Genomic DNA, 20,659 nt, shown 5'->3' with positions numbered 1-20,659 from the left:
ATACAGTGGGCCTGTCAAGAGAGGTGGTACATTATGAAAACAGTATGCATACAGTTTCAGACATCAGTTCACACTTCCTAATAACCTGCCCTTCTTACTTACTGAATCCAAAACGTGGTTGATGCATGTGTGAATTCTGCAGCCGGTGTAGTCAGGAACTTGAGAAATGAGAGCATAAGAGCTGTTAAACGTCAACAGCACTGAAAAACTTTCCAATGTTTTTTGACAGTAACTTCTCGACCCCGCAAACCCTATTGGAGACAGGTCTTTTGAGAATAGTAGTATTAAGCTGTTCATTCACCTCAGCAGATGTGCTGTATCTTCTGTTGCTGTACTTCGTAAAGCAAAAGACGAGGACTATTTCTGAAAGGGTCCAGAGAAGCTGAAGTTGAAAACCACCAGTTCACAAGTTAGACCCATTGTGCTATTGTTAAAAAACAGCCATCTTTAAGAGGGTCCCTTTTGCTTCCCCTCTCCTTCCCTTTCTGCAGAATGGGATTTGGCTTGCAGCTTGTGCTCAGGCTTTCCTTCGCGCAGGTTTTGGGAACACTCGCCCTCTTCTGCAGCTGGCAGAGGGGAAGGGAGCCTGGATTTTGGAGTCTGCAACCATGAGTGTTTCAAAACTTGATCTATGCACAACCTCTGAGACACGTTGGGCTGGAGCAGGTGGTAAATGAGGTCCTTGCACTCTACGGTCAGGTATTTTGACTTGGGGAAAGGAATCCTGTGTTGTTTCTGAATACAGATCATTTTCCTGACATTGGAATCATCAAATGGCATTAAAGCGTAGACCATTGTATACAGGATTACACCCAGGCTCCATATATCAGAAATCCTGGGGTCACAAGGAATGCCCTGTAGCACTTCAGGAGCTGCGTACGCAGCGGAGCCACAGAAGGTTTTGCTGAGAATAGTTCTTCCATTTTCATCCCGAGACAAGGATTTGGAAAAACCAAAGTCTGACAGCTTGATGTTGAGGTCTTCATCGAGAAGGATGTTCTCACATTTCAAGTCCCTGTGAGCGAAGTCTGAGTCGTGGCAGTGCTTGATGGCAGAAGCCAACTGATGAAACTTGATGCGAGCAATATCCTCTTTCATAGCTCCCGTGATCTTGATGTAGTCCAGGAGGTCTCCCTTTTCCCCCAGCTCCATCACGATGTACACTTTCCCAGCTGATGTCTCAAAAATCTCATAGGTTTTGATGATTGAGGGGTGGTGCAAACGTCTCAAAGCCTCTATTTCCCTGGGGAGAAATTTTTCCAGAAAGTCCCGAGGAGTTTTCCTCTTGTCGATTATCTTGATGGCCACGTTGCATTTCAGCCGGTCGCAGTAGGCAGATTTCACTTTGCCGTAAGAGCCTTCTCCCAGCGTGTTGCTCAGGCTGTAGCCTTTCTTTCCAAGCACCACAGCATCATCCATGGTGGGAGAGCTGGCGGGAGCCGCGTGAGTTGGTGGTGGTGTGCATCATGCGTGGTGGCAGGTGGTGTGGCCACGCACCATGGTGGCTGCCCGGGGCACTGATGCGGCAGGTGGGTGGGCACCCTGGCGCTGGCAGCTGTGTGATGTCACAGGCGGCTGCCCCTGCACGCGGCACTTGGAAGGACCTTTCTTTCAAAAACTGAACATCAAGTTGCTGAGAGACGTTGGTTGTGCTCTGCCGCCTCCATATAATGATCTTTCTATTTAATTTTGCTAACAGGATGGAAGTTTTTCTTTCCTAAAATGTACCTAAGTCTTTTTATATTTATTGACACGTGCGGTGAAATTTTGTCTGTTGTCTTTTTGTATGTCTCAGTCTTTTAAGCTCCGCATACGCTTGCTTCTGGCGTATGGTGGCCTTGCTACTTGTCGGCCAGCTTTCCTCAAAAGGGATGGATGCTGCTTTTCTCGTCTTCGCCAGGGCTGTGTTTGAGAATTGGTTTATTTTTTTTCTTCATGGGCTTGTTAGGGGAAGGCGGTGGCTTTTTTTATGTTCATTTCCTTGTTGTTCATCCAGCCCCTCCATTTTGTAGCTCTGATGATTGGCCGCTTTTGTGGGCTTTGCAGCTGGCATTTTCTTAAACCCTTCCTTGGTTGGGGAGTTATGTTTTGACTTCCAGTGTCTGCTGTTCTTGAGAAAGGCTCACACCAACACCTTCCTCAAAATGGCTCAGAGGATTACTGCTTTGCATGTTGATTGCTTTACTGTAATCAGCCTCTGGGGAATTTTGGTTTGTGTTGATTTCAGCTTTTTCAAATTTGTTTTTACAGCTGCCATGTGTGTGACTCCAAAGACTTGATGATGTTGATGATCACAACACCGAGGGGCTGGGGACAATCCTGGTCTGTCCACCAGCGTGGATGACAATGTCATTCTGAAAAACAGAAGTGGTATTTCTGACAGCCACACTGGGCATTTTGTTTGGGGTTTTTCCTCCCACTCTTTGAAACTTTTGGGTAATTTTTGTAATTAGCCAAAACCCTGAAGAGCAGGTTTAACCATACATAGCCTGCTGTCAGAGCTGGGGTTGTTCCAGTATGAGCATTCTACGGCATTTCAAACTGGTTGTGCTCATACCAAGATGTGGCTGGAATAACAGAGAGGGGAACGTGATATTTGAGTGTGGGATGAGCACTCGTGTGGCATGATCCCGCCTGGAGAAGCACCGAGCACCTTTTAGCAGGAAGCAGGCGTAGTCAGATGTGTACGCTTCTTGCGCCATGCCAGAGTGCAAGACAGCCTGTGTAACACTTGGCAGTCTTGACATTTGCTGTAATTGGGTGATGTTTTACCGAGGGAACATCCATGGAAAATCCTATGCGGGTCTTTGAGCCATGCCTGCAGCCTTCTGTAAAGTCTGGGCTGTTTGATGCTGTGTTTTTCTTGGTGGAGAGCTTCCTCTTGCATGGTTTCCATGGCCACTTCCAAAACTCATGTCCCTGACTGTGAAAAACCCTTCCAAGAGACTCAATTTTTATAGTGCACCTTGTAAAAATCAATTGGTCAACATGACATTGCTAGGAATCGTGACTGCAAGAAATGGTTTTTGCTTTTTTTTTTTTAGTTCAGAAATAATTGAAGGCTGTTTTTTCTTTAAGCCAAAAAAAATATTCTCAGGTACTCATGAATGAATGTAAAGGGAATCCATTTACTAATGTTTCTGTGCTTTCAGAGATGTTCTGTAAGGACTGAGCTGGCTAAATAACAAGTTCTTGGGTAATTTTTAAAACTAATTATTTCTTTCCTAGTGATCACACGATCTGCTTATCTCCCTGAAATGTAGGACCTCTCTGTTAGGGTACGCAGGCAGATGGTCAGGCCCTGGCATGTAGTTTGGGTCACTGAGCAGACCAGGAGAAGGGAGTAGATGAGACATGAACGGATGCAGCAGGTAACAAGTAGCTGCTGGACCACTACGGTGAGCGCCCGGGGAAATGGCTGAGCTTCACAGGTGATTGAGGAGGATCATGGGGACCACCTGGGGTGTGGAACCTGCCAAGGTGGAGGTGACCCAGTCAGAGGTATCAGAAACACCCAATTTGGCTATGGATGTAGCAAGGCTGTGCCCAACAGGAAAAAGTAATTAGAAGAGGCTTAGAGAGGGATTAGAGAAGAGCAAGCATGGGAACATGGAGAGAAGTCGGGATATGGGCTCAGTGTGTGTGTCTCAAGCATGGTGCCTGGTCTCCTCCATCTTCTTGCTAGATGATTCCTAGCCGTTCGCTGGGTGCGGGAGCCCTCTCTTCTGGGCACGGGATGGGTGTAAAGGCTGGGCAGTGTTCGAGGGACCATGGATGGGGTGTACCTGTGGGTCAGGAGCGGGACGGGGCGTGCATCTTCTATGGCATTTCAAACTGGTTGTGCTCATACCAAGATATAGCTGGAATAACAGAGAGGGGAAGGTGATATCTGAGAATGATTAGGTCTGTGTTGTGCAATTCATGATTAAAAGCAGATTGCATTAAATATCCTGTGGGATGGCGTTGGTTTTGTGTTTTTTCTCAAGTGAATTAACCTAGACAGCCCTACTAAAATCACAGTCTCGATTCTGCAAGACTGAAGTGCCTTCACATGTTTGCTGGGAATATAATTTATTTTCAATGAAATGCTATAAAACGATCTCTTGAAGGGGATGTAGTGCTCTTCAGATGGGCTATTCCTGTAACGCCTGCTGTAATGTCTGGTCTCTGCTTCCTGCTGCAGTTCAGCCCCTGCTATCTGTAATTAGAGAATCAGTAAACTCTTTGTTGTCAGATATTTTTGGTGCTGTAGCACTGGCATATAACGTGCCTTACAGGGCCAAATCCAGTGCGAAAAACCATCTTGGCTCTTGATGACTTGTGATTATTTCCACCACCCCCCTTTCTTTTTCAGAGGATTATTTCCTTTTGCTGTGCCTGTATATCTTCCATTATCCTATGCGCCAGACCCTAGGACGCTTCCTTCCTCAGGCAGAATAGCTCCTGGAGCTCTCCTAACGCCGCAGAGGTGGTTGGCAGTGAGCAGTGGTGGTGGCAGGACTGGCCACGGTGGGTTACCAGCTGCTTGCAAGACATCTTGGGAACCGGGGCAGTGTGGTGTGGTGTGATGTGGGGCTGTAACGTCATGTGCATGCTTGCATGAACAGTCTGGGGCTTGGCTTCTTACTCCATGTAGGAAAAAAGATGAAGAACATCAAGGGATTCTTGTTCATATAAATGGACAGGAAAGAGAGGGGATTCTGGTTGATTTTGGGAACAGCATGATGTAATTGTTAGAGAGAAAGTTGCTGGAACTGTTGGTGAAGAGCCAGCGAGGACGAGGGATGAGTTGCTGTAACCTGGATGGAGAAGGCAGCTCCCATGCCTTGAAGAAGCAAAACACCACGTGCATCAGAGATGATGGCTTCTCCTTTCTTTGTGGGGCATGGGTAAGAAAATGCTGAGCAGCGGACAGGCAGCAACAACACAGGGTTTGGTGAGGCCAGTAAGTGAGACGAGAAACTCTCACAATCACCCCACAGTTTGAGCGACCAGCCCCTGGACGAAGCATCCAGGAGAGCGGTGGGGGCACTGCCTTGGGGCAGGAGGCTGCGCTCCGGCTTCGTTTTGCTTATCCACCGTGGCCGTGAGAGCTGTGTGTCGTGGCAGGGAGCTGAGTCTGCGATGGAACTTTGAGCCCCGGGCTGGTTCCCCGTGCACTTCACCTGCGGGGCCAGGAGCTACCCCTGCCATGGCGCAGGGGCCGTGCAGGGGCTTTGCGCCCATCCGAAAGCGGGTGGCTCTGTGCTGCTTTCTACTTCTCTGATTATTTAACTCAGAAGGGAAGCTGTGGTTGGAGATACATCGTTGTTTTGGAGGACTGGGCTATTTCTCTGCAAAAATAAAGGAAATGGATCCACTCGCTCAGGGGAGGGGGAGATGGAGCAGTTCCTGCTTCCTCATATTCGCATTTGTTGCCTCAATCCTGCCCAGCGCAGCTGGCCCCGCAGCAGCCGGCTGCAAACCCCAGCTCCGAGTCAGGCCAGGACGAGAGCTGGGTTTGGCTGCCCTCCCCGTGAGCCCCTTCCCTCTGCTCCTCCTGGGCACGGCAGCTTTTCTCTGCTGCTTTTTGGGCACAGGTGATCTGCACTCGCTGGTTAGAGAAACACTTGCTCCCAGAAGGAAACTGGGAGTCCTGGGATGTGCCAGCTCCCGCGTGCTCTGGGCAGAGGTGGTCGGCCTGTTTTCACTACTATGCTCCGTCCTTGCCCCTCCTGCCCGGGGTGTCGGGCTGCCCTGGCTCACCCCGACGCAGCCCCCGGTGCCTGGGGGCTCGGGGCAGGTACGGCTACGTGGAGCAGCCCTGCCTCGCACCTGCCTGTGGCTCAGCCAGGGCATTGGCAATCCCGTCACGTTGGTCTCCACCAGCGTTGCAGCGCTTGGCACGGGACAGCCCGGGGAAATGGGTGCCTCTTACCCTTCACCTTTGTGCTCCTGTGTGGCTGGGCTATTTATTGCCTGTTTACTCAGAGGTGCTGTGTGGGTTGTGGTGCTCGCCTGGCACACGTGTGTGCTCCAGACCCGCCTCTGTTCAGAGCTGGCGGAGCACCGTGGGCTGTGGCGTGGGGAAATGAGGTCTGTGTTTTCTTGGGTCAAAAGCCAGGGAGAAACAGCTTGTGCCCTGACTGCGAGGGGAGCGCTGCTCTCGCACCGGAGGCATCGCAGGGCATTTACTTATACGTGGGCGATGCGGTGTCACGGGCTTGGGGTGGATAAGGAATGTCCTGGATCAGTCTGCGGCCAGGATGTGCGGCTGAGCTGCAGGAAGCTGGGCTGAGAACAGCCTCTCCTCACAGCATCCCTGGGGAGGAACAAAGCTGGGGAGTTTGACAGTCGTGCCTTTGTGCTGGAGGATGCTGTCACGCTTCAGGTCCCCACGGACGCTCGGATCATGACAATATTCAGCAGCACATGAGAACTGGCAAAATGGGTTTTGGCCTAAATCTTCAGGCAGCCCCCCGCTGCTCGTGACGCACTCCAGCGGGTCCCCAAGCACGCATCCCCCGTCATGCAGCTCTCCTGGGGCCCTGCAGAGCTCTCAGCTCCGGGTGATGGAGCCACGTCTCACACTAGCTGCTACCCCAGCCCCGGGGAGTAACTGTTGCCAGTTCTTGGCAGGCACCGATTTCCGCTGCCACGTTCAACTTCACGTTTAGCTTTGGAAAAAGCCTCTCCCCGATGCTGCTGCCCTGAGCGCAGCAAAAGCTCCTGCGGGGCCCGGGGCAGTGAGCGCCCAAGAAAACCCACAGAAGCCCCCGTCCCGCTGCCTGCAGGTCGGCGGCCAGTGCCCGGCCCGGGCAGTGGCCGCGGGAGGAGGCAGAGGCAATGCGAGAGCAGAGGTATCTGTGCATCCAGTGGGAGGGTGCCACTGGGTATAGCGAGTAATTGGTTTTAACAGGGAAATAGGGAGTGCGTAAGACTGAGTTAGAATGGTCCTTATTGCAATTTAAATGCTTCATTTGAAAACTTCAAATTGTAGCATAAAAGTGGAAAACACTTTGTTGTAGACATTAAAAAAAAATACGAAAGCTTCCCACACGGCTTCCCAAGTTTTGGCTTTGACTCTGAATAGGGTTTTACTGAAAAGCTGGAATTCCGAGTGGAGGAAAGTGCCGGCTCTCTGCCGACCCTAGCAGCCACTGCGGATCAGCCGCCGTGCCCAGCCCCTGGCCGAGCCTGGGTCCTGGCACTGCCCGAGCACCGCTGCTTCGCTTCCAATCGTTACAGGAAATTCCAGCTCGGTTTGGGAAGTGGCTATTGAAGGCAAAACTGCCTTTTGATCCCAAACACCACCTGGGCTGACCCCGAGCACCAGGAGAGTTGTGGTACCTGGGCTGGGCTCCCCGGCAGGGATGGCCACCACCCTGCCTGGCCTGACGTGCAGCAACACCCAGGGTCAAATTCCTAAAGACACCTGTCATTTGCAGGGCCATTAACGATGATCTGAGCCACACAATTAGTTTTCTTCATGTGTTTCCTCTCTGGCTGGGCCTGGGAACCGGGAACGCAGTGTTTCCAGGAGGTATGGAAACACCGGCCGGCTCCAGCACTGCTGCGGTGCTGGGGGCTGCCGTGCTGGGGCCCTGGCTGCGGCGATGTCCCAGTGCCGGGTGCTGCTTGTCGGTGTCACCCTTGCAGACGTGTGAAAACAGGGACCGTCTCACGCCGTGGTGCGCAGGCGGGAGCAGATTGGTGAAGCAGGGAAATGACGGTCAACCTCAGAGCCCCGGGGCTGGGAAACCCCAGCGCTCGGTGCCTGCGCCACGGGGATGGGCAGGGGACAGGCAGGGTGACGGGGCTGGGGTGTCCCCGTGGTGGCAAGGAAAGGTTTTGGCAGGGATGGAGGGGACCGGGAAAGGCCGTCCTGGGGGATGGAGGGGGCTGGTTGAGGCTGTTGTGGAGGGGACGGGGAAAGGCCGACTGGTGGAGATGGAGGTGGGCAGGAAAGGCCACCCCAGCTGGGGACAGGGAAAGGCTGTCATCCCGGGGGACAGAGGGGACTGGGGACCACTGTCCTGGTGAGGACAGAGGGGGCCAGTAGAGGCCATCCCCGGGGGAGGGTGATGGCTGGCGATGGCCATCCCGGGGGACAGAGAGGACCGGTGGGAGCTGTCCCGGGGGGCACAGAGGGGACCGTTCTTTGCCATTCGGGGGGGACGGAGGCGGCTGGCGATGGCCGCCCCGGAGGGACGGAAGGGAGCGGGCAAGGCCATCCCGGGGGGGGCAGAAGGGACCGGAGGAGGCCGTCCCGGGGGCGCAGGCCGCCGGCAAGCGGCACGTCCCGGGTGCAGCCGCCTCCGCCCGCACCCGCCGATCCCCCGCGTCGCTCGTCGTCGGGGACGGCCCCGTAGGTGGGCGGGGCGTGTGCAGATGCGGGCGCTGGGCCCCGCCCCCGCGCCGCCGATTGGCCGGGAGGCGCGCGGTGGGGAGGGGGGCGTGGCGGCGCCGGGGGAAGGCGGCGGGGAGGCGCGGCCGCCATCTTGTGCGTCGCCGGAGCCAGGCGAGCGGCCCGCAGCGTGGCGCCGCCCGATCCTCCCGCTGCTCCCGCCGCAGCCGCCGCCGCAGCCAGGGCCGCTGGCTCCCGCTCGGGGGCGGCGGCGGACGGGGGAGGGGAAGAGCTCGGTGCGGACGGGGGGCCCCGCGGGCCCGGCGGCGGCCCCTCCTCCCGCCGCTCCTCGCGTCCCTCCCCGCGGGTTTGTGGCGCTGCGCCGGGGGAGGATGAACGGAGGATAAATGGTGCCCAAGGCGGACAGCGGCACCTTCCTCCTCCTCTTCCTCCTGGTGCTCAGCATCACCGAGCCGCTGCGGCCAGGTAGGGGCGGCGGCGGGGCCGGGGCCGGGGATGCCGGTCTTCCCTCCTCAGCCTGCGGGCGGGTCCCGGGCCCGGAGCCGTGCGGGCGCGGGGTGCACCGGGGCTCCCCCGGGGCGGGAGAGCGAGCGGCGGGCCCGGGCGAGAGCAGCCCGTGGGAGGCCGGCCGGGTTAGCCTCTGGAGAGCGGCGTCCCCGGGAGGTCAGCGGCGGGCGGGTGCGGAGGGGCGCCGGTGCCGTTCCCCTCCTGCCGGGGACGGGGCGCCGGGAGGGGTCCGGCTCTGGGGTCGCCGTGGCCCAAAGCCGGTCCTGGGGGTTGGTTAGGACTCAGCCGGTGGCGTCTCTGCCGCGTCTTTATACTTCTCAAAAGAGATGGGACCGGGCTGAGTCGTGGGGTGAAACGTTGGTCCCCTCTGCCGGCTGGTGGGGTCTCAAGAGGACTGTGAGTTAGGGTAAAACAATTAATTTAAACTTGGAAAGCTTAGGTAGAAAACTACATACCCTACAGTTAATTAGCAGTGGAAATGTGGTGGCATGACTAAGTTTTCAGGTGTTTCTTCCTTACCTGATTTATGTTGTGGGCCTTGGGTGCCGACAAAACAAGGCAAAAAAATTTGCTTTCCAAGTGCCATTTGATCATGCCAGAAAGAAAAAAAACCCCTCTTGCCTCTCAGTACGTATGTCATCTTCCTAGTTCTGTTTCTGCTTCTTTTAGGGAAATAATTTAGCGGTGGAGTTTGTGTAGTAGCTGCTAAGCACTGTGTTTTAAAACGGTAAGATTATTAACTTTGGAGAAATGGTTGGTGTTTGCTGGTTGAAAACTACCACTTTTCTAGGTTTGTCGCTCAGTTAGCGTTTCTTTTTGGGTGTTGACCTCGCTTGGAGCTTGGCAGAGCCCTCACGTATCTCAGGCTGCTCTTGCCAAAGAGCATCCATAGCGTGAGGCTGCCTGGAGTGGCTGTGCAGGTTTGGAAACTGTTCTCCCATCGCACTGTGTGACTGCTCCTGGGTGATACTCCTTTGTAAACAGGAGAGTAAGAATGATGCTATACTTTGAAATCCCCTTGTTCTTTCTCTTCAAAATAACTTTTATGACCCAGACTAATAAAACGTAACAGTATTAGTGAGCTGCGTTTAAGCTGAAACACAATTGGGTCAGTGTAGGCAGTCTTACTGAAATAACTAACTTAGGTGTTGAAACTGTTTTGTGTGTGCCTTGTTTTGTTTTAGCTTGTGTTTTTTGGCAGTGCAGTGTATATATAGGGCTTTTGATATGCTCTAAAGTAGCAAAAAAAAAGTAAAATACATGGAGTTGCTAACCTAGTATTATTACAGCTAGAGGTTTTTATGTGGGAGAAGATACTATGTAAAACTGATTTTGAGCAACTTCCTTTCTAGCTGGCACTAAGTGCTACAGACAGCTGAATTGCTGGCTGAAAAGATTCAGCAGAGATTCATAGCTGTGTGTATGCTTTTACAGGTGGGTAGATTTAACCCTGAACTCTGTTGGTGTTGAGCATTGTAGCCTCCTAGAAATTAGAAAATGGCATTTTCCATGTCATGTCAGAACATTTGTCGCTCCAGTTTGATATTAAATCTCTGTCAGCAGCTGATGCTTAATGGATGAAGACAAGTTTTTCACTGAGCTTTGCTTCTTTAAAGCAAATTAATTTTTTTCACTGGTGCTTTAACATATCTAGTTTAGAGATTTGTGGTGCCGTAGCCACACTGGCAGAAGCATCCTTCTTATGAAGAAACCCTAACTCAGGTTATATGCCACTGGCTTTGAAACCTGTAGCATTAGGATTCCTCTGTGGGAACTCCACATGCATTCCTTGGATTTTGCTCGAACCATATGTATTCCTGAACCTTAATGTGAAATAATCCAACTGGGTGTAGTGTTGCAGCTGGAATTCCTTGCTGTATGAGGAATTTCTGAATTCCATTTGAAATATGCTCATCCGTCCTGTTCACTTGGAGGCTCCGGATGAGTGTGGTGGTTGAGCTGTCCATGGTGATGCCTGTCCTTCCTCTTGGAAGAAAGGCCATCGCTTCAGGGTGGCCTCACATCTTTTTGCCAATGTCATTTGCTTTTTAGCTTGCTTCATTTGATATCTTAAATCTACTGTCTTAAATAGATCACCTGTGTAGTAGATATGGGTTGATCCTGAAACAAAAGGTGCAAAAGGGGAAATTCTGGTTCGTGCAAGTACAGAGGATGTACAGAACCAAATTTACCATTTTAATCGATGGTGAAGAAGTCTCCCTTGTCTTTTTTGGGGGAGGTGCATGGATTTCCTCAGAAAGAGAAGAGTATTTGGACTTAGAATTTATTTTCCTAGTGGTGTTTGGTTTTCTTTTTGCTTCTTTAAACCTGTGTATTGTAACAACTGTTATTGGTTTAGAAAGGATGCCTGCAGCTTGCTTAGCTTAAATCTGTACTTGGAGCTATCAAATGAGTGCTGCAGAGTGATGGGAGGTTTTATGTACTCTGAGATGAATGTGTAGTCCCTTCACAATTCAGTCCTAGCGAATCAGGCACCTCTTTGTACTTCCATGTTAATTTGACACTAGCTTTGTATCCGTGTTCTTGCTGTGCTCTTCAGATAAATAAAACCTTCTTTTAAGCCTCCTCAACTGTAGTATCTTTTCAGGCAATCTGAAAGGCAGTGATTTTATATGGACCTATTTTTTCTGCATTTAGGGTGAGATGGGTTTTAGTAAATTAGGAGAGAAATTAATTAAAATTTCCTTTTTTCCCTGATTTTTTTTTTCCGTCTTGGTTACACGAGTCTGTTTTATGCTCCTGCCTTCACTAACAACATCATGTACATCCAGTGTACCATGACAGCAGCCCTAGCTGTGGAGACTTGGGGTTCCTGAAGGTACTGTAGGCAGTTAGATTTTTCTGAGCCTGTGGACTTTTAATGGTAATTTTGTGCCTTTGAGAATCTCCGCCTGGATTTTTTTGTCCCAGTGTTTCCCTCTTTCCCTTTCTGTTTTTACCATAAGCTGCTTGTTTTGACTAGTTGCCTACTTTATAATGCATTATTGAAAGAGGGTTTTTTTGTTTGCTGTTTGGTTTTTTTTTTTTAAGTAGGGCATTTCTCTTGGAGTTGTGTTACTCATTATGTGTTGGGAAGCTGCTAATGTGAATTGAAGCTGAATGTATTGGACTTTTCCAACTACAGGGGTGTACAGTGAAAGACTAACTTAATATTTCCTTTAAACACTTACTGAATTGATTATATCTGGTGTTCAGACACTTGCTTTGAGGGATATTTACCACAGTAGGGTTTGGCTTAATAATGTCTTTTCCGGGACAACTCAAAACATCTGCTTCAGGTTATCTGACTATCTGGCTGAGAGCTGTTGTCTGTATGTGAAGAAATATTTCCGTGGTGTGTTAACTTGAGTCACAGTAAACTGTACTGGTGCTAGCTTGGATTTAGACCGAGTTTCTGAACACTAGGGCATTTCTGTTGGTTGTTGAAAGAGCATCAGAGATGTAAATTATTATGAATTCAGTTTTGCAGCACAGTTTGGGAATACATAAGAAGTTCCTGTTTCTGTTAACATCCTATTGCACAATCAAAAAGCAAAAGTTTTGGTGTCTTTATGTAACGTTGGGAACTTAAACAGTCTGGAATGATCAGGATGACATGTTTCAGAATAGCGTTTGGAGGATTAATTAACATCATCATCGCTAAAGACAATAACATATTTTCATATTTCTCTAACAAGATACTGCTGCTTGCTAATGGAAAACACTTAAACATGGTCAGGCTTTATATTGGATTTTGTAATAGTGGTTTAGTACAGAGCCTTGTGAATGTAGGTCATCGGGCTTTCTTGTTAGAGCGTTTGCCAGGCAGCTAAAAGCCAATTGAGTTCTTGTTCTTGCAGCTTTTTTCTCCACTTCAAAGCTAGCTAGAGGAAATAATTTTATTACCCAAGTTCTGTTTTTAAAAATATTGCACAATTTACCCAATCGGCAATGCTTAGAAAGACTTGCCAGCACAAGTGGTCTAATTAAAAAGCCCCACAACTTTAGCTTTAAGTTTGAACTTTTTGTACACTTTAGTGCTTGCTCGTACGCAGCGGGTGGTCATGCTCTTATGGTGGGGTGTTGGTGTCTTGACGCAATACAACTGGCAAGTGTGTTTAAATTGCCAACTCGTTCTTGTTAGTCAAAAGTTGTAGGTCTTATATGCAAGGCAGAGCTCCTCAGAGTAGAAGCCTAAATAAACCCACAATCAACATCATTTCAAGGTGATCCACTTGTGTGCTGTGACTGAATGTGTCTGGTTTTGGCTAGTCAAATTGTATCAGTTAATTCAATTGCAGACCCAAATATATCCGTTATAAAATGTGAACTGGGCCCAGCATTCCGCTGCTCTGAAGGGAGTTTCTTGGTAGGCAAATAGAAGCCCTTATTTTGCTTTTCATTTGCTGTCTCTGCCTTAGTGAGAGCTGTGGTAATACATATTGGGTTCCATGTTGCTAACTACAGTCCCTGTCTTTGTATTTAGCTGAATTCCCAAGTGAGGGCTCCTGCGTGTGAGGGAGAGGGGTTTTTATCGCACTTCCTCAGTTAGTTTTGCTGAAAGTAGGGCTGGCCTGTCTTCCAGTCTTATGTTCCCCCCCTCATCCCCTTACTTCTTTAGTTTGTGTTTTGGATTTTTTTTTTTCCTTCTTCCTACTGTTACATATTAGTGGGCTCTTTTCCTGGCATTCCTGTGCTCTGCTGTTTGCTGTTGTTATGTGCTGCAAAGTCAGGCTGATGGATTTCAAAAGCCTTTTTTTGCGGCTGCTATCAGTGTAGCAGAGACACAAGGCAGAAGGTATCAGACCTTATTAGCAGGTCTGATACTTTAAGACTGGTAATTCTTGATGGTAATTATAAGGCAAAACTTTGGAGGTGTGAGTGGGTTTGCTGCTAGCTGTGGCCACAAAGTACAAGAGGGAAAGGAGTCAGTAGGCAGAGGGCTGTCTGCATGCGTTGCTCTGGTTCTGGGAAGTAATAAACCAGAAGGGGAACTTGAGGGTTTGCAAACGCGCGACTTCTGTGTGTCTCCATGGTAGGTTTGGGAATAGAGGAAGATTAGGCCAGAACAGCAGAAGTGATGGAGATGAGAGCACTGCTGCAGCCCCTCTCTGTAGCAGGCGGTGGCTGTGGAAGTGCTTCCTCCTCAGCAGTTCAGGGGAGAGGCATAGCTAGCTTGAAGAGAGGGTAACTTTAGATACTAAGTGTGAAAGACATAAAATCCCCATGTGAATGTCAGGAAAACAGCCAATACTTCAATGAATTATTCCATGCCCTGGAATTAGCTTTGTTAGGGCTGGTTTTGATGTTTGAATTGTAATGCAAGAATAGTAACTACCTCTACAGTCCATCTTTGAGTAATGCATGAGTCTCTGGGTTTTTACGTGGTGATTTCTTGCAACTTTTATAAGGTCTCGTTTCATCCTTTGGGATGCATATAAATAACCTCTTATGTGATGAGCAGAACTTCTTGTTGCACTTGCATTCCTTGTGCTGCACAGAGCCTGCGTACCCTGCATTGAAGTTCTGGTACCTGAAGTGTGGTCAGAGCAGAACCTGGAAACAGCTCAGTGGCATTGCCGCTCCTCCCTTAAGGGGTTAGTGTAGGTACTCGAGTTTTTGTATTTTAAAATGAAATATGCGTGTGAGGGGTTCTTGAACTGATCGCTGGAACAAGGAAGTCCTTGAGATAGAAAAGAAACAGAAGGCATCACAGCTCATGGCACACTTGATGAGAGGCTCTGCTGATCTTTGTGTGATCTCAAGGGCCAACCTGTGATGGAAAAAGGCTGGCTAATCTTTCGTTCTGTGTAGACTGATAGAAAGTTATGGCTAGAAGGGGTACTGAGAGATTGGGTCGTCATTCTTCCCATCCCAAAACAAAATCTGGTAACCCCAGGCAATTCTTGAAGGATATTTGTCTAGCACGTTTAACGATTTCCTGTGATAGAGACACCAACCACCAGATTCTTTTGGTAGGTCTAGTTGCCAGTCTGTTGGTTGTTCTGCAGTTGCAGCTTATTCTTTGTGTCTAAATACAGCATCGTGCAGGTGTCCCTCTCATGCTACAGTTACAAAGAACAGTTTATTGGTTTCCCAACACCGTTGGGTGCCAGGACCCACCAGTTTTTCAGCAGCGGTGAGTGTGGGTAGGTACCTGGCAGTGCCAGTTCCTTCCTGGCCTTCCACTCTCTGGAAGGGTTTATGTACCATTCCAGGTCCTTGCACGGCAGGCTCACCCCTTTGTGTTGTACTTCCAATGGTGGTTTTGTAGAGAACGTACTGAGGGGAAATCACAGATCGTTTGGTGAAGTCATTGATTAGCTGTAGCAGAATTCTAGGAACTGAGTGACTTAAAAACCTGAGTTTGGGTTTAACTTTTAATCCCTGTGCCCCAAACTGTGAAATCCTCTGGCATCTTGTGATTTCCTGTCAAACTTTTAATTTTTTTTTTGTATTAAGGGGTCAGCCTGCTAATTTTGGGTTTGATGAACAGCATTTTAATGGTATCTGCTCTCTGGAACTCCTAAGGAAGTTATTATCAGTGTTTGCCTACCATTTCGAAATACAATTTTGAGTTTAATGGCAACTCATAGTTGCCTCATTAACTACAGCTAAACAAAATAACATTCAACTTCCTAGTTAATTAAAACTAAAATTGGTTGATCTAACCATTATATTTAGCTTCTGTTGATTGATTAGCACTTGACAATTGTCAGCCTGCTTGGTGAGTGGAAATGTAGAATTAGCTTTTGGTGGCTGCTCTTGGGACATTCACTGCTCTCTTGTCCTTTAACTTACTGATTTTTCTTTGTCATATTTTCATTTGTGTAACTTTTTTTCCTGTGTTGTCTTCTCTTTCATATACCTCCTCTGCTGTGCTTTCTCGTACCTTTCCCACTGTGAGACCAGTTACTTGGGGTACCCAGTGAAATTATTTGGGAACCAAAACTCGTAGAAAAATAGGGTTAAGTGCTGTTTCTGGTAGAACAATGCTGAGTATTCTGGGCTGGCTGCAACTGTGTTTGCTTGAGGGAGCTTCAGATGTCACTTTGAAATGCTGAAGCCTCCGTCGGTTTGTGTTTTGACACTCAAATCTGCATTGCAGAGTGAGCAATACCACAGCAGCTGAGGTTTGAAGAGGGTGAGCGCAGCCCTTAGATCTGTATGGAGGGAGGTCAGCTCCAGCCCGGACTGTGGCTCTCCCAGCCCTGCTCTGCCCTCAGATCTCTGTGGGAACATAGATGGGGTGATACAAGGGTAGGTGTCGAGCATCGCCTTTGCATGAGTGAGAAGAATTTTACATAAAACTGAGTTAGTGTTGTCTTTCAGTATCTGTATGTTTGGTCTGTGCTAATATTTCTTTAGCAATTTAAATAAAAACATTACTTCTGACTTAAAAGTAACATGTAGTCTTTTATACACTTCAAAGGAAAAAGAATAATCCTGCTTCTAACACCTGCTTGGTTTGAGTTTGTGCCCAAGTAGCATTTTGCCTTGTGTATGCTAAAGTTCTAAAACATGTTACAACTCCTTTTAATCTAGGGATGGTAAAAACTGCATTTGTGTTTTCCCTCTGTTGAATTCGTGAAATTTTAACACTTAAATTACTCCTTACTGATTAAAATACAGTAACATAAATGTAGTCTATTAATGAGAACTTGGAAAAATCTTTATGAAAAATTGGGGATGTTGCAGGAGTGAGATCCAAGTGCAAAGACTTAATTGGAAGCATTGTCCCTCCTCAATTCTGGTAGTAAGCAGATTGGAGAGAAATGGTCCAAGCACACGATAGTATATGAATGCCCATCTGTGTCTTTCTCAACAATAGTGGAGTTGAATGTAATTTTTCTATTGATGTGACAGCTAAAAAATGGCAAAGATCAAGTTTCATGGTATAGTCTTTGACACACGTGCATAATAGAAGCTGGTTGAAGAGCTGAAGAGTGCTGGCAGCACTTCAGCTGTCAGAAGATGCAGGGAATGAGAAAACTACTCTTAAAGGGTTAAGTGGGTTTTTATAAATGGGTTGGACTTTTACTTGCTGACTTCTGATAGAAATATTAAACTTAGGGGTTTGATATATGAAATTTCTGTTTGGGTATTTGTTTTACTGTGGAAGAAGAAAGCACAGTATCTTGTGCAACGTGGACGAACGCAGCAGCGACTAACATTGGCTGCATTCCTGCCGTGTTCGGCTTCAGCTGAGCGGAGGAATGCTATTCAAAGCATGAGCCACTTGTTCCAGTACATGACAGCCACTGCACCAGCTACTGTGCAAAGGATAAAACGGGTTTTCTGTATTTGAGGTCAGATTATTTCTGTATATCAGATTTTTGCTTTTAAGTGTTCTGGGTGCTTGCTCATCAAGTCTTGTACAAGACGTGAAGAAAAAAAAAAAGAAACAGGAGCGAAAGCTTTTTTAGTGTAACCTGCATTTGAATAGTGCTCATGTGCGGGAAAACTTATATCCCTGAATTTTTAGATCCTTGTTTGAGACCATGACCTTCCTTAGGGCCCTGTGGAGAGCTTCTTCCATGTTAATTTGGTTTTGAAATTAAGAAATTACATTAGTTTTTGGAGAGTGGAATGATTAAAAATATCTGACTTCATAGGTAGGATTTTGTCACCTCTTTGGCATTGAAGGCAATTGCAGTTCCTTGTGTTTTAATTCAGCAGGGTATTCTAAATGCATACTTGGTCTTAAATTGTGTATTTTCATTAGAATAGTTTGGATTGCTCGTGTGCTGAAAGTTTAAGGATATGCTTAAATACTATAAAATCCTGTACTGGGACAACAACAACAAAAAAAAAAGATGAGAGATTAACTTTTTTGTTTTCCTGAAAAGTAGGAACATGTGTTGTCTTGTTGAAAGTAAATGGGCTCACTAACTAATACTGCTGAAATCTGGCAATTCCTACTTTCAATTTAATGGTGGCTACAAATTAGCCTTGATTGCTCTGACAGTTCTTGAATTGCTGTTATCGTGTTTCATCTGAGTACTCTTCTTGTTGAAAGCTGATCTAAAGAAAATACTAATACAGTTCATGTAAACTTTGGATTTAATTTTTTCTTTCCTCTTTGGAAAACTCTGATCTCTACAGAGTATGTGTTAGGTTTTATCTTCTTTTTTTTTTAAAAAAAAAAAACCCTACAGTTTATTTGGTCAAAGGGAATACAGCTGCTTTCCCTGGTGATCCTTCTTAAGTAAAAACTGTTTTGCATGGGAACAAACACTGGTCCAAACTGACTTGATAGGATGTATACTTTTCTAATCCTGAGAATACAGTTGGTTGGAAGAGGACAGGAACTCTCTCACATGCTTAGATTTTTTGGGGATAATTTTGGGTAGGCAGCTACCAGGTAATAGCTTAAGATACAGAAGTACTTTCTAGATTGCTATTATTGGTAGTTTCTCTAGGTAGCTTTTTAGAGGCTTTCCAACAACAGCTTGTGCAGAGACTGTCAGAAATTCCAAGGAAAAAAAAATAATTATTCCTGGTATTCAAATACTTCTGATTACCAGACCGGTCCTTCTAGGGTTGCTGGCACCACTGTGTAGTGCTGAACATCCCAGAGGTGACTCTGATATGTACTGGAGGTCATATTGGTGAAGGACCAGTGCAGATCCCTCCTGGGAGGAGAGAGGTGCAGGTAATGCTCAAAACTTGTGAAGACAGAGCTGAGAACCAGATGCTTTTTCCTTGTTCAGAATGACCCCAGCCTTTTAAAGAACCGCAAATGAGCGAGGAGATGTGTACGTTCATATGATGGTTTAGGGTATTTAGATGCAATGGAGTATGAGGAACTTGTCGTAAAAGGTGAGGATTGAAGGTGGAATCTGGAAGTAGCTAAGCTGAGGTACCCAGGTAGTTTAAGTATTTGTGGTGTATGTGGGATAATCTGTCCTGACCTGGGTATATGGATTGTAAGGGGGAAGATACTGTTTGTGATGGTGCTCTTCTCTGGACAGAATTGCTGAATTGCTGAGTACTTTACTACTGATGTCATTCTTAATGGACTTTTTCTCTGTTGCTGCATTTGTTGGGAGAATTAATATGGTGTGTGCGTGACTGTATTTAAATTCTGTGAGGAATAGTGCTATTTTCTTAGCATGCACGAGCATGTTTCATAAGTAGTGGTGTTTAATGAAACCTGGACTCCAATAGGCTTGTCTCCTATGGCACTATACTTCTTCTGCTGTAGTACCCTTGCCTGACACCACTGATTTAATAAGGCTGTGTCTTTGCGATGTCCCCTCTGTCCATCCACAATGCATCCTCTGGCATGAGGAAGCTGGGAGTCCTCCAGGGTCTCATGCAAGGATTCGGTTACCCCAGCTCATCGCTTCCTTCCGCTGCCAGCTGGGAAGCCACCCCACTGGGGTGACAGCGTGACACACAGATGTGCTGGCGGGCTGGCAACTGCTGACCAGTGCAAACCACACCGGGGTTTCCTGCCCTCTGAGGTTCAAGGCAGTCGTCGTTTCCTTCCCTTATGCTGGCTCTAGGCTTTCCAAAGCTTGCATTGCACACTGCATTTTTCTGGTCTTGACTTCTTTCTCAGGCTTGCTTGAAATTGTTTAGTGAATTTAATTGTGAGGTGTGATTGGCACTTTTGCTGATCCACTTACTGATCAGGCTTTCTTTAGGGAAAGGGTCAAAAATTCGGTGCTGCACAGGTTTAGGTCACTTGTCGCTTGTACTAAAACATTTAAGTCCTACCTAAGGCTGTACAAAACATCTGAACTCCTGAACAGGGTTGTTAGTATAGAAGAACTGTAGGCTTTAATTTCAAGCCATGTTAAAGGATTCTCTACTACCCATGGCTTTCGTTTTTGTTTTTTACTGAGTGCTCTTTGTGCCAGTGCTGTATTTTGCTTTTCCCTTCTGCCTTTCATAATATAACAGTTTCTTTCAAGGGGGGAAGGAAATGCAAGCCTGTTGCTTAGCTGGTATCCTCACTGCTCTGAAGATAAACTGGTTTTCAGTCTGGAATGCTACATTGCCTAATTCACAGTGTTCTTTCGATTTAGTTCAGGTAGCAAGGTTTTGTTTTCTGTTTTGGTTTTAGCAGTGCTGGGGAATTGGAAATATATATATTTTTTTTTCTGTTTCAGTCTTAGGAATAAGCGTCCACATTCATAAAGCACAAAGTCTGTATTTTTTAAGTCTTAGGAAATCATAGCCAGGGTTCCCATTCAAGAAGCTCTGATGTTGTTGCTTTGGCCAAATGCCGGGTCTCTTGTGCTGCCTTAGCTTTTTTTTCGTGTGTGTCTTGTTTTGATTTTTCTTTTTTCTTATCCTTACTGGCATTGAGTCTGCCCTCCAGACAAACAGCAGACAATGAATTGCAGTGAATGACACTTGTGAGCAAGGAGAAACTGGGTCATTTCCAAGCTCGTGCAGAGTGTAGGTATAATATCGATGAGAGGGGATGAGGGGAAGGAGGCTGCCAGCGTTCCTTACTGTGCTGTAAAATCTTTTGATGGATCTTGGGGTCATCTAGCATAACTTACTGTGACAGAACACAGAGTAATACAGAATGTTCATTAGAGTTATTCATTAAGGATTTACAGTTTTCAGCTGGAGTGCTGTCACAATTTTAATTACTTCATGAAACTGCATGCTGAGGTCATGCAGAAAATGCCGATGCCTCTAACGTATTATTTATTTATTTTTGGAACCTCTGCATTCCTACCAAATAGGATTATAACTCCAGAATTTCTTATTTTCAGGAGCTGGAATTAAGTTTGAGAATAGGTGTGGGTTGTGTTTGGCCCTGTACATAGCACAGGGACCTTC

General features: G+C 47.3%; 2 protein-coding genes across 5 annotated transcripts in view; one reads left to right on the top strand and one right to left on the bottom strand.

Moving 5' to 3' along the window:
• Window positions 1-153: 153 nt before the first annotated feature.
• Window positions 154-1,742, bottom strand: TSSK2 (testis specific serine kinase 2). Its single transcript, XM_054844594.1, has one exon. The coding sequence runs from the start codon at window positions 1,417-1,419 to the stop codon at window positions 448-450; it is 972 nt and encodes a 323-aa protein (XP_054700569.1). The 5' UTR covers window positions 1,420-1,742; the 3' UTR covers window positions 154-447.
• Window positions 1,743-8,451: 6,709 nt separating this feature from the next.
• Window positions 8,452-20,659, top strand: part of DGCR2 (DiGeorge syndrome critical region gene 2) — a 48,685-nt gene continuing 36,477 nt past the window's right edge. For all 4 annotated transcript variants that reach the window (XM_054843987.1, XM_054843986.1, XM_054843985.1 and 1 more), the window contains exon 1: window positions 8,452-8,812. In XM_054843987.1, the coding sequence (XP_054699962.1) occupies window positions 8,734-8,812 (79 nt within the window). In that variant the 5' untranslated portion in view covers window positions 8,452-8,733. The remainder of the gene's footprint in view (window positions 8,813-20,659) is intronic.

This window comes from Grus americana, chromosome 16 (assembly GCF_028858705.1).
Source record: "Grus americana isolate bGruAme1 chromosome 16, bGruAme1.mat, whole genome shotgun sequence".
Taxonomy (NCBI): domain Eukaryota; kingdom Metazoa; phylum Chordata; class Aves; order Gruiformes; family Gruidae; genus Grus; species Grus americana.
This window is presented reverse-complemented; position numbering and strand designations above follow the sequence as displayed.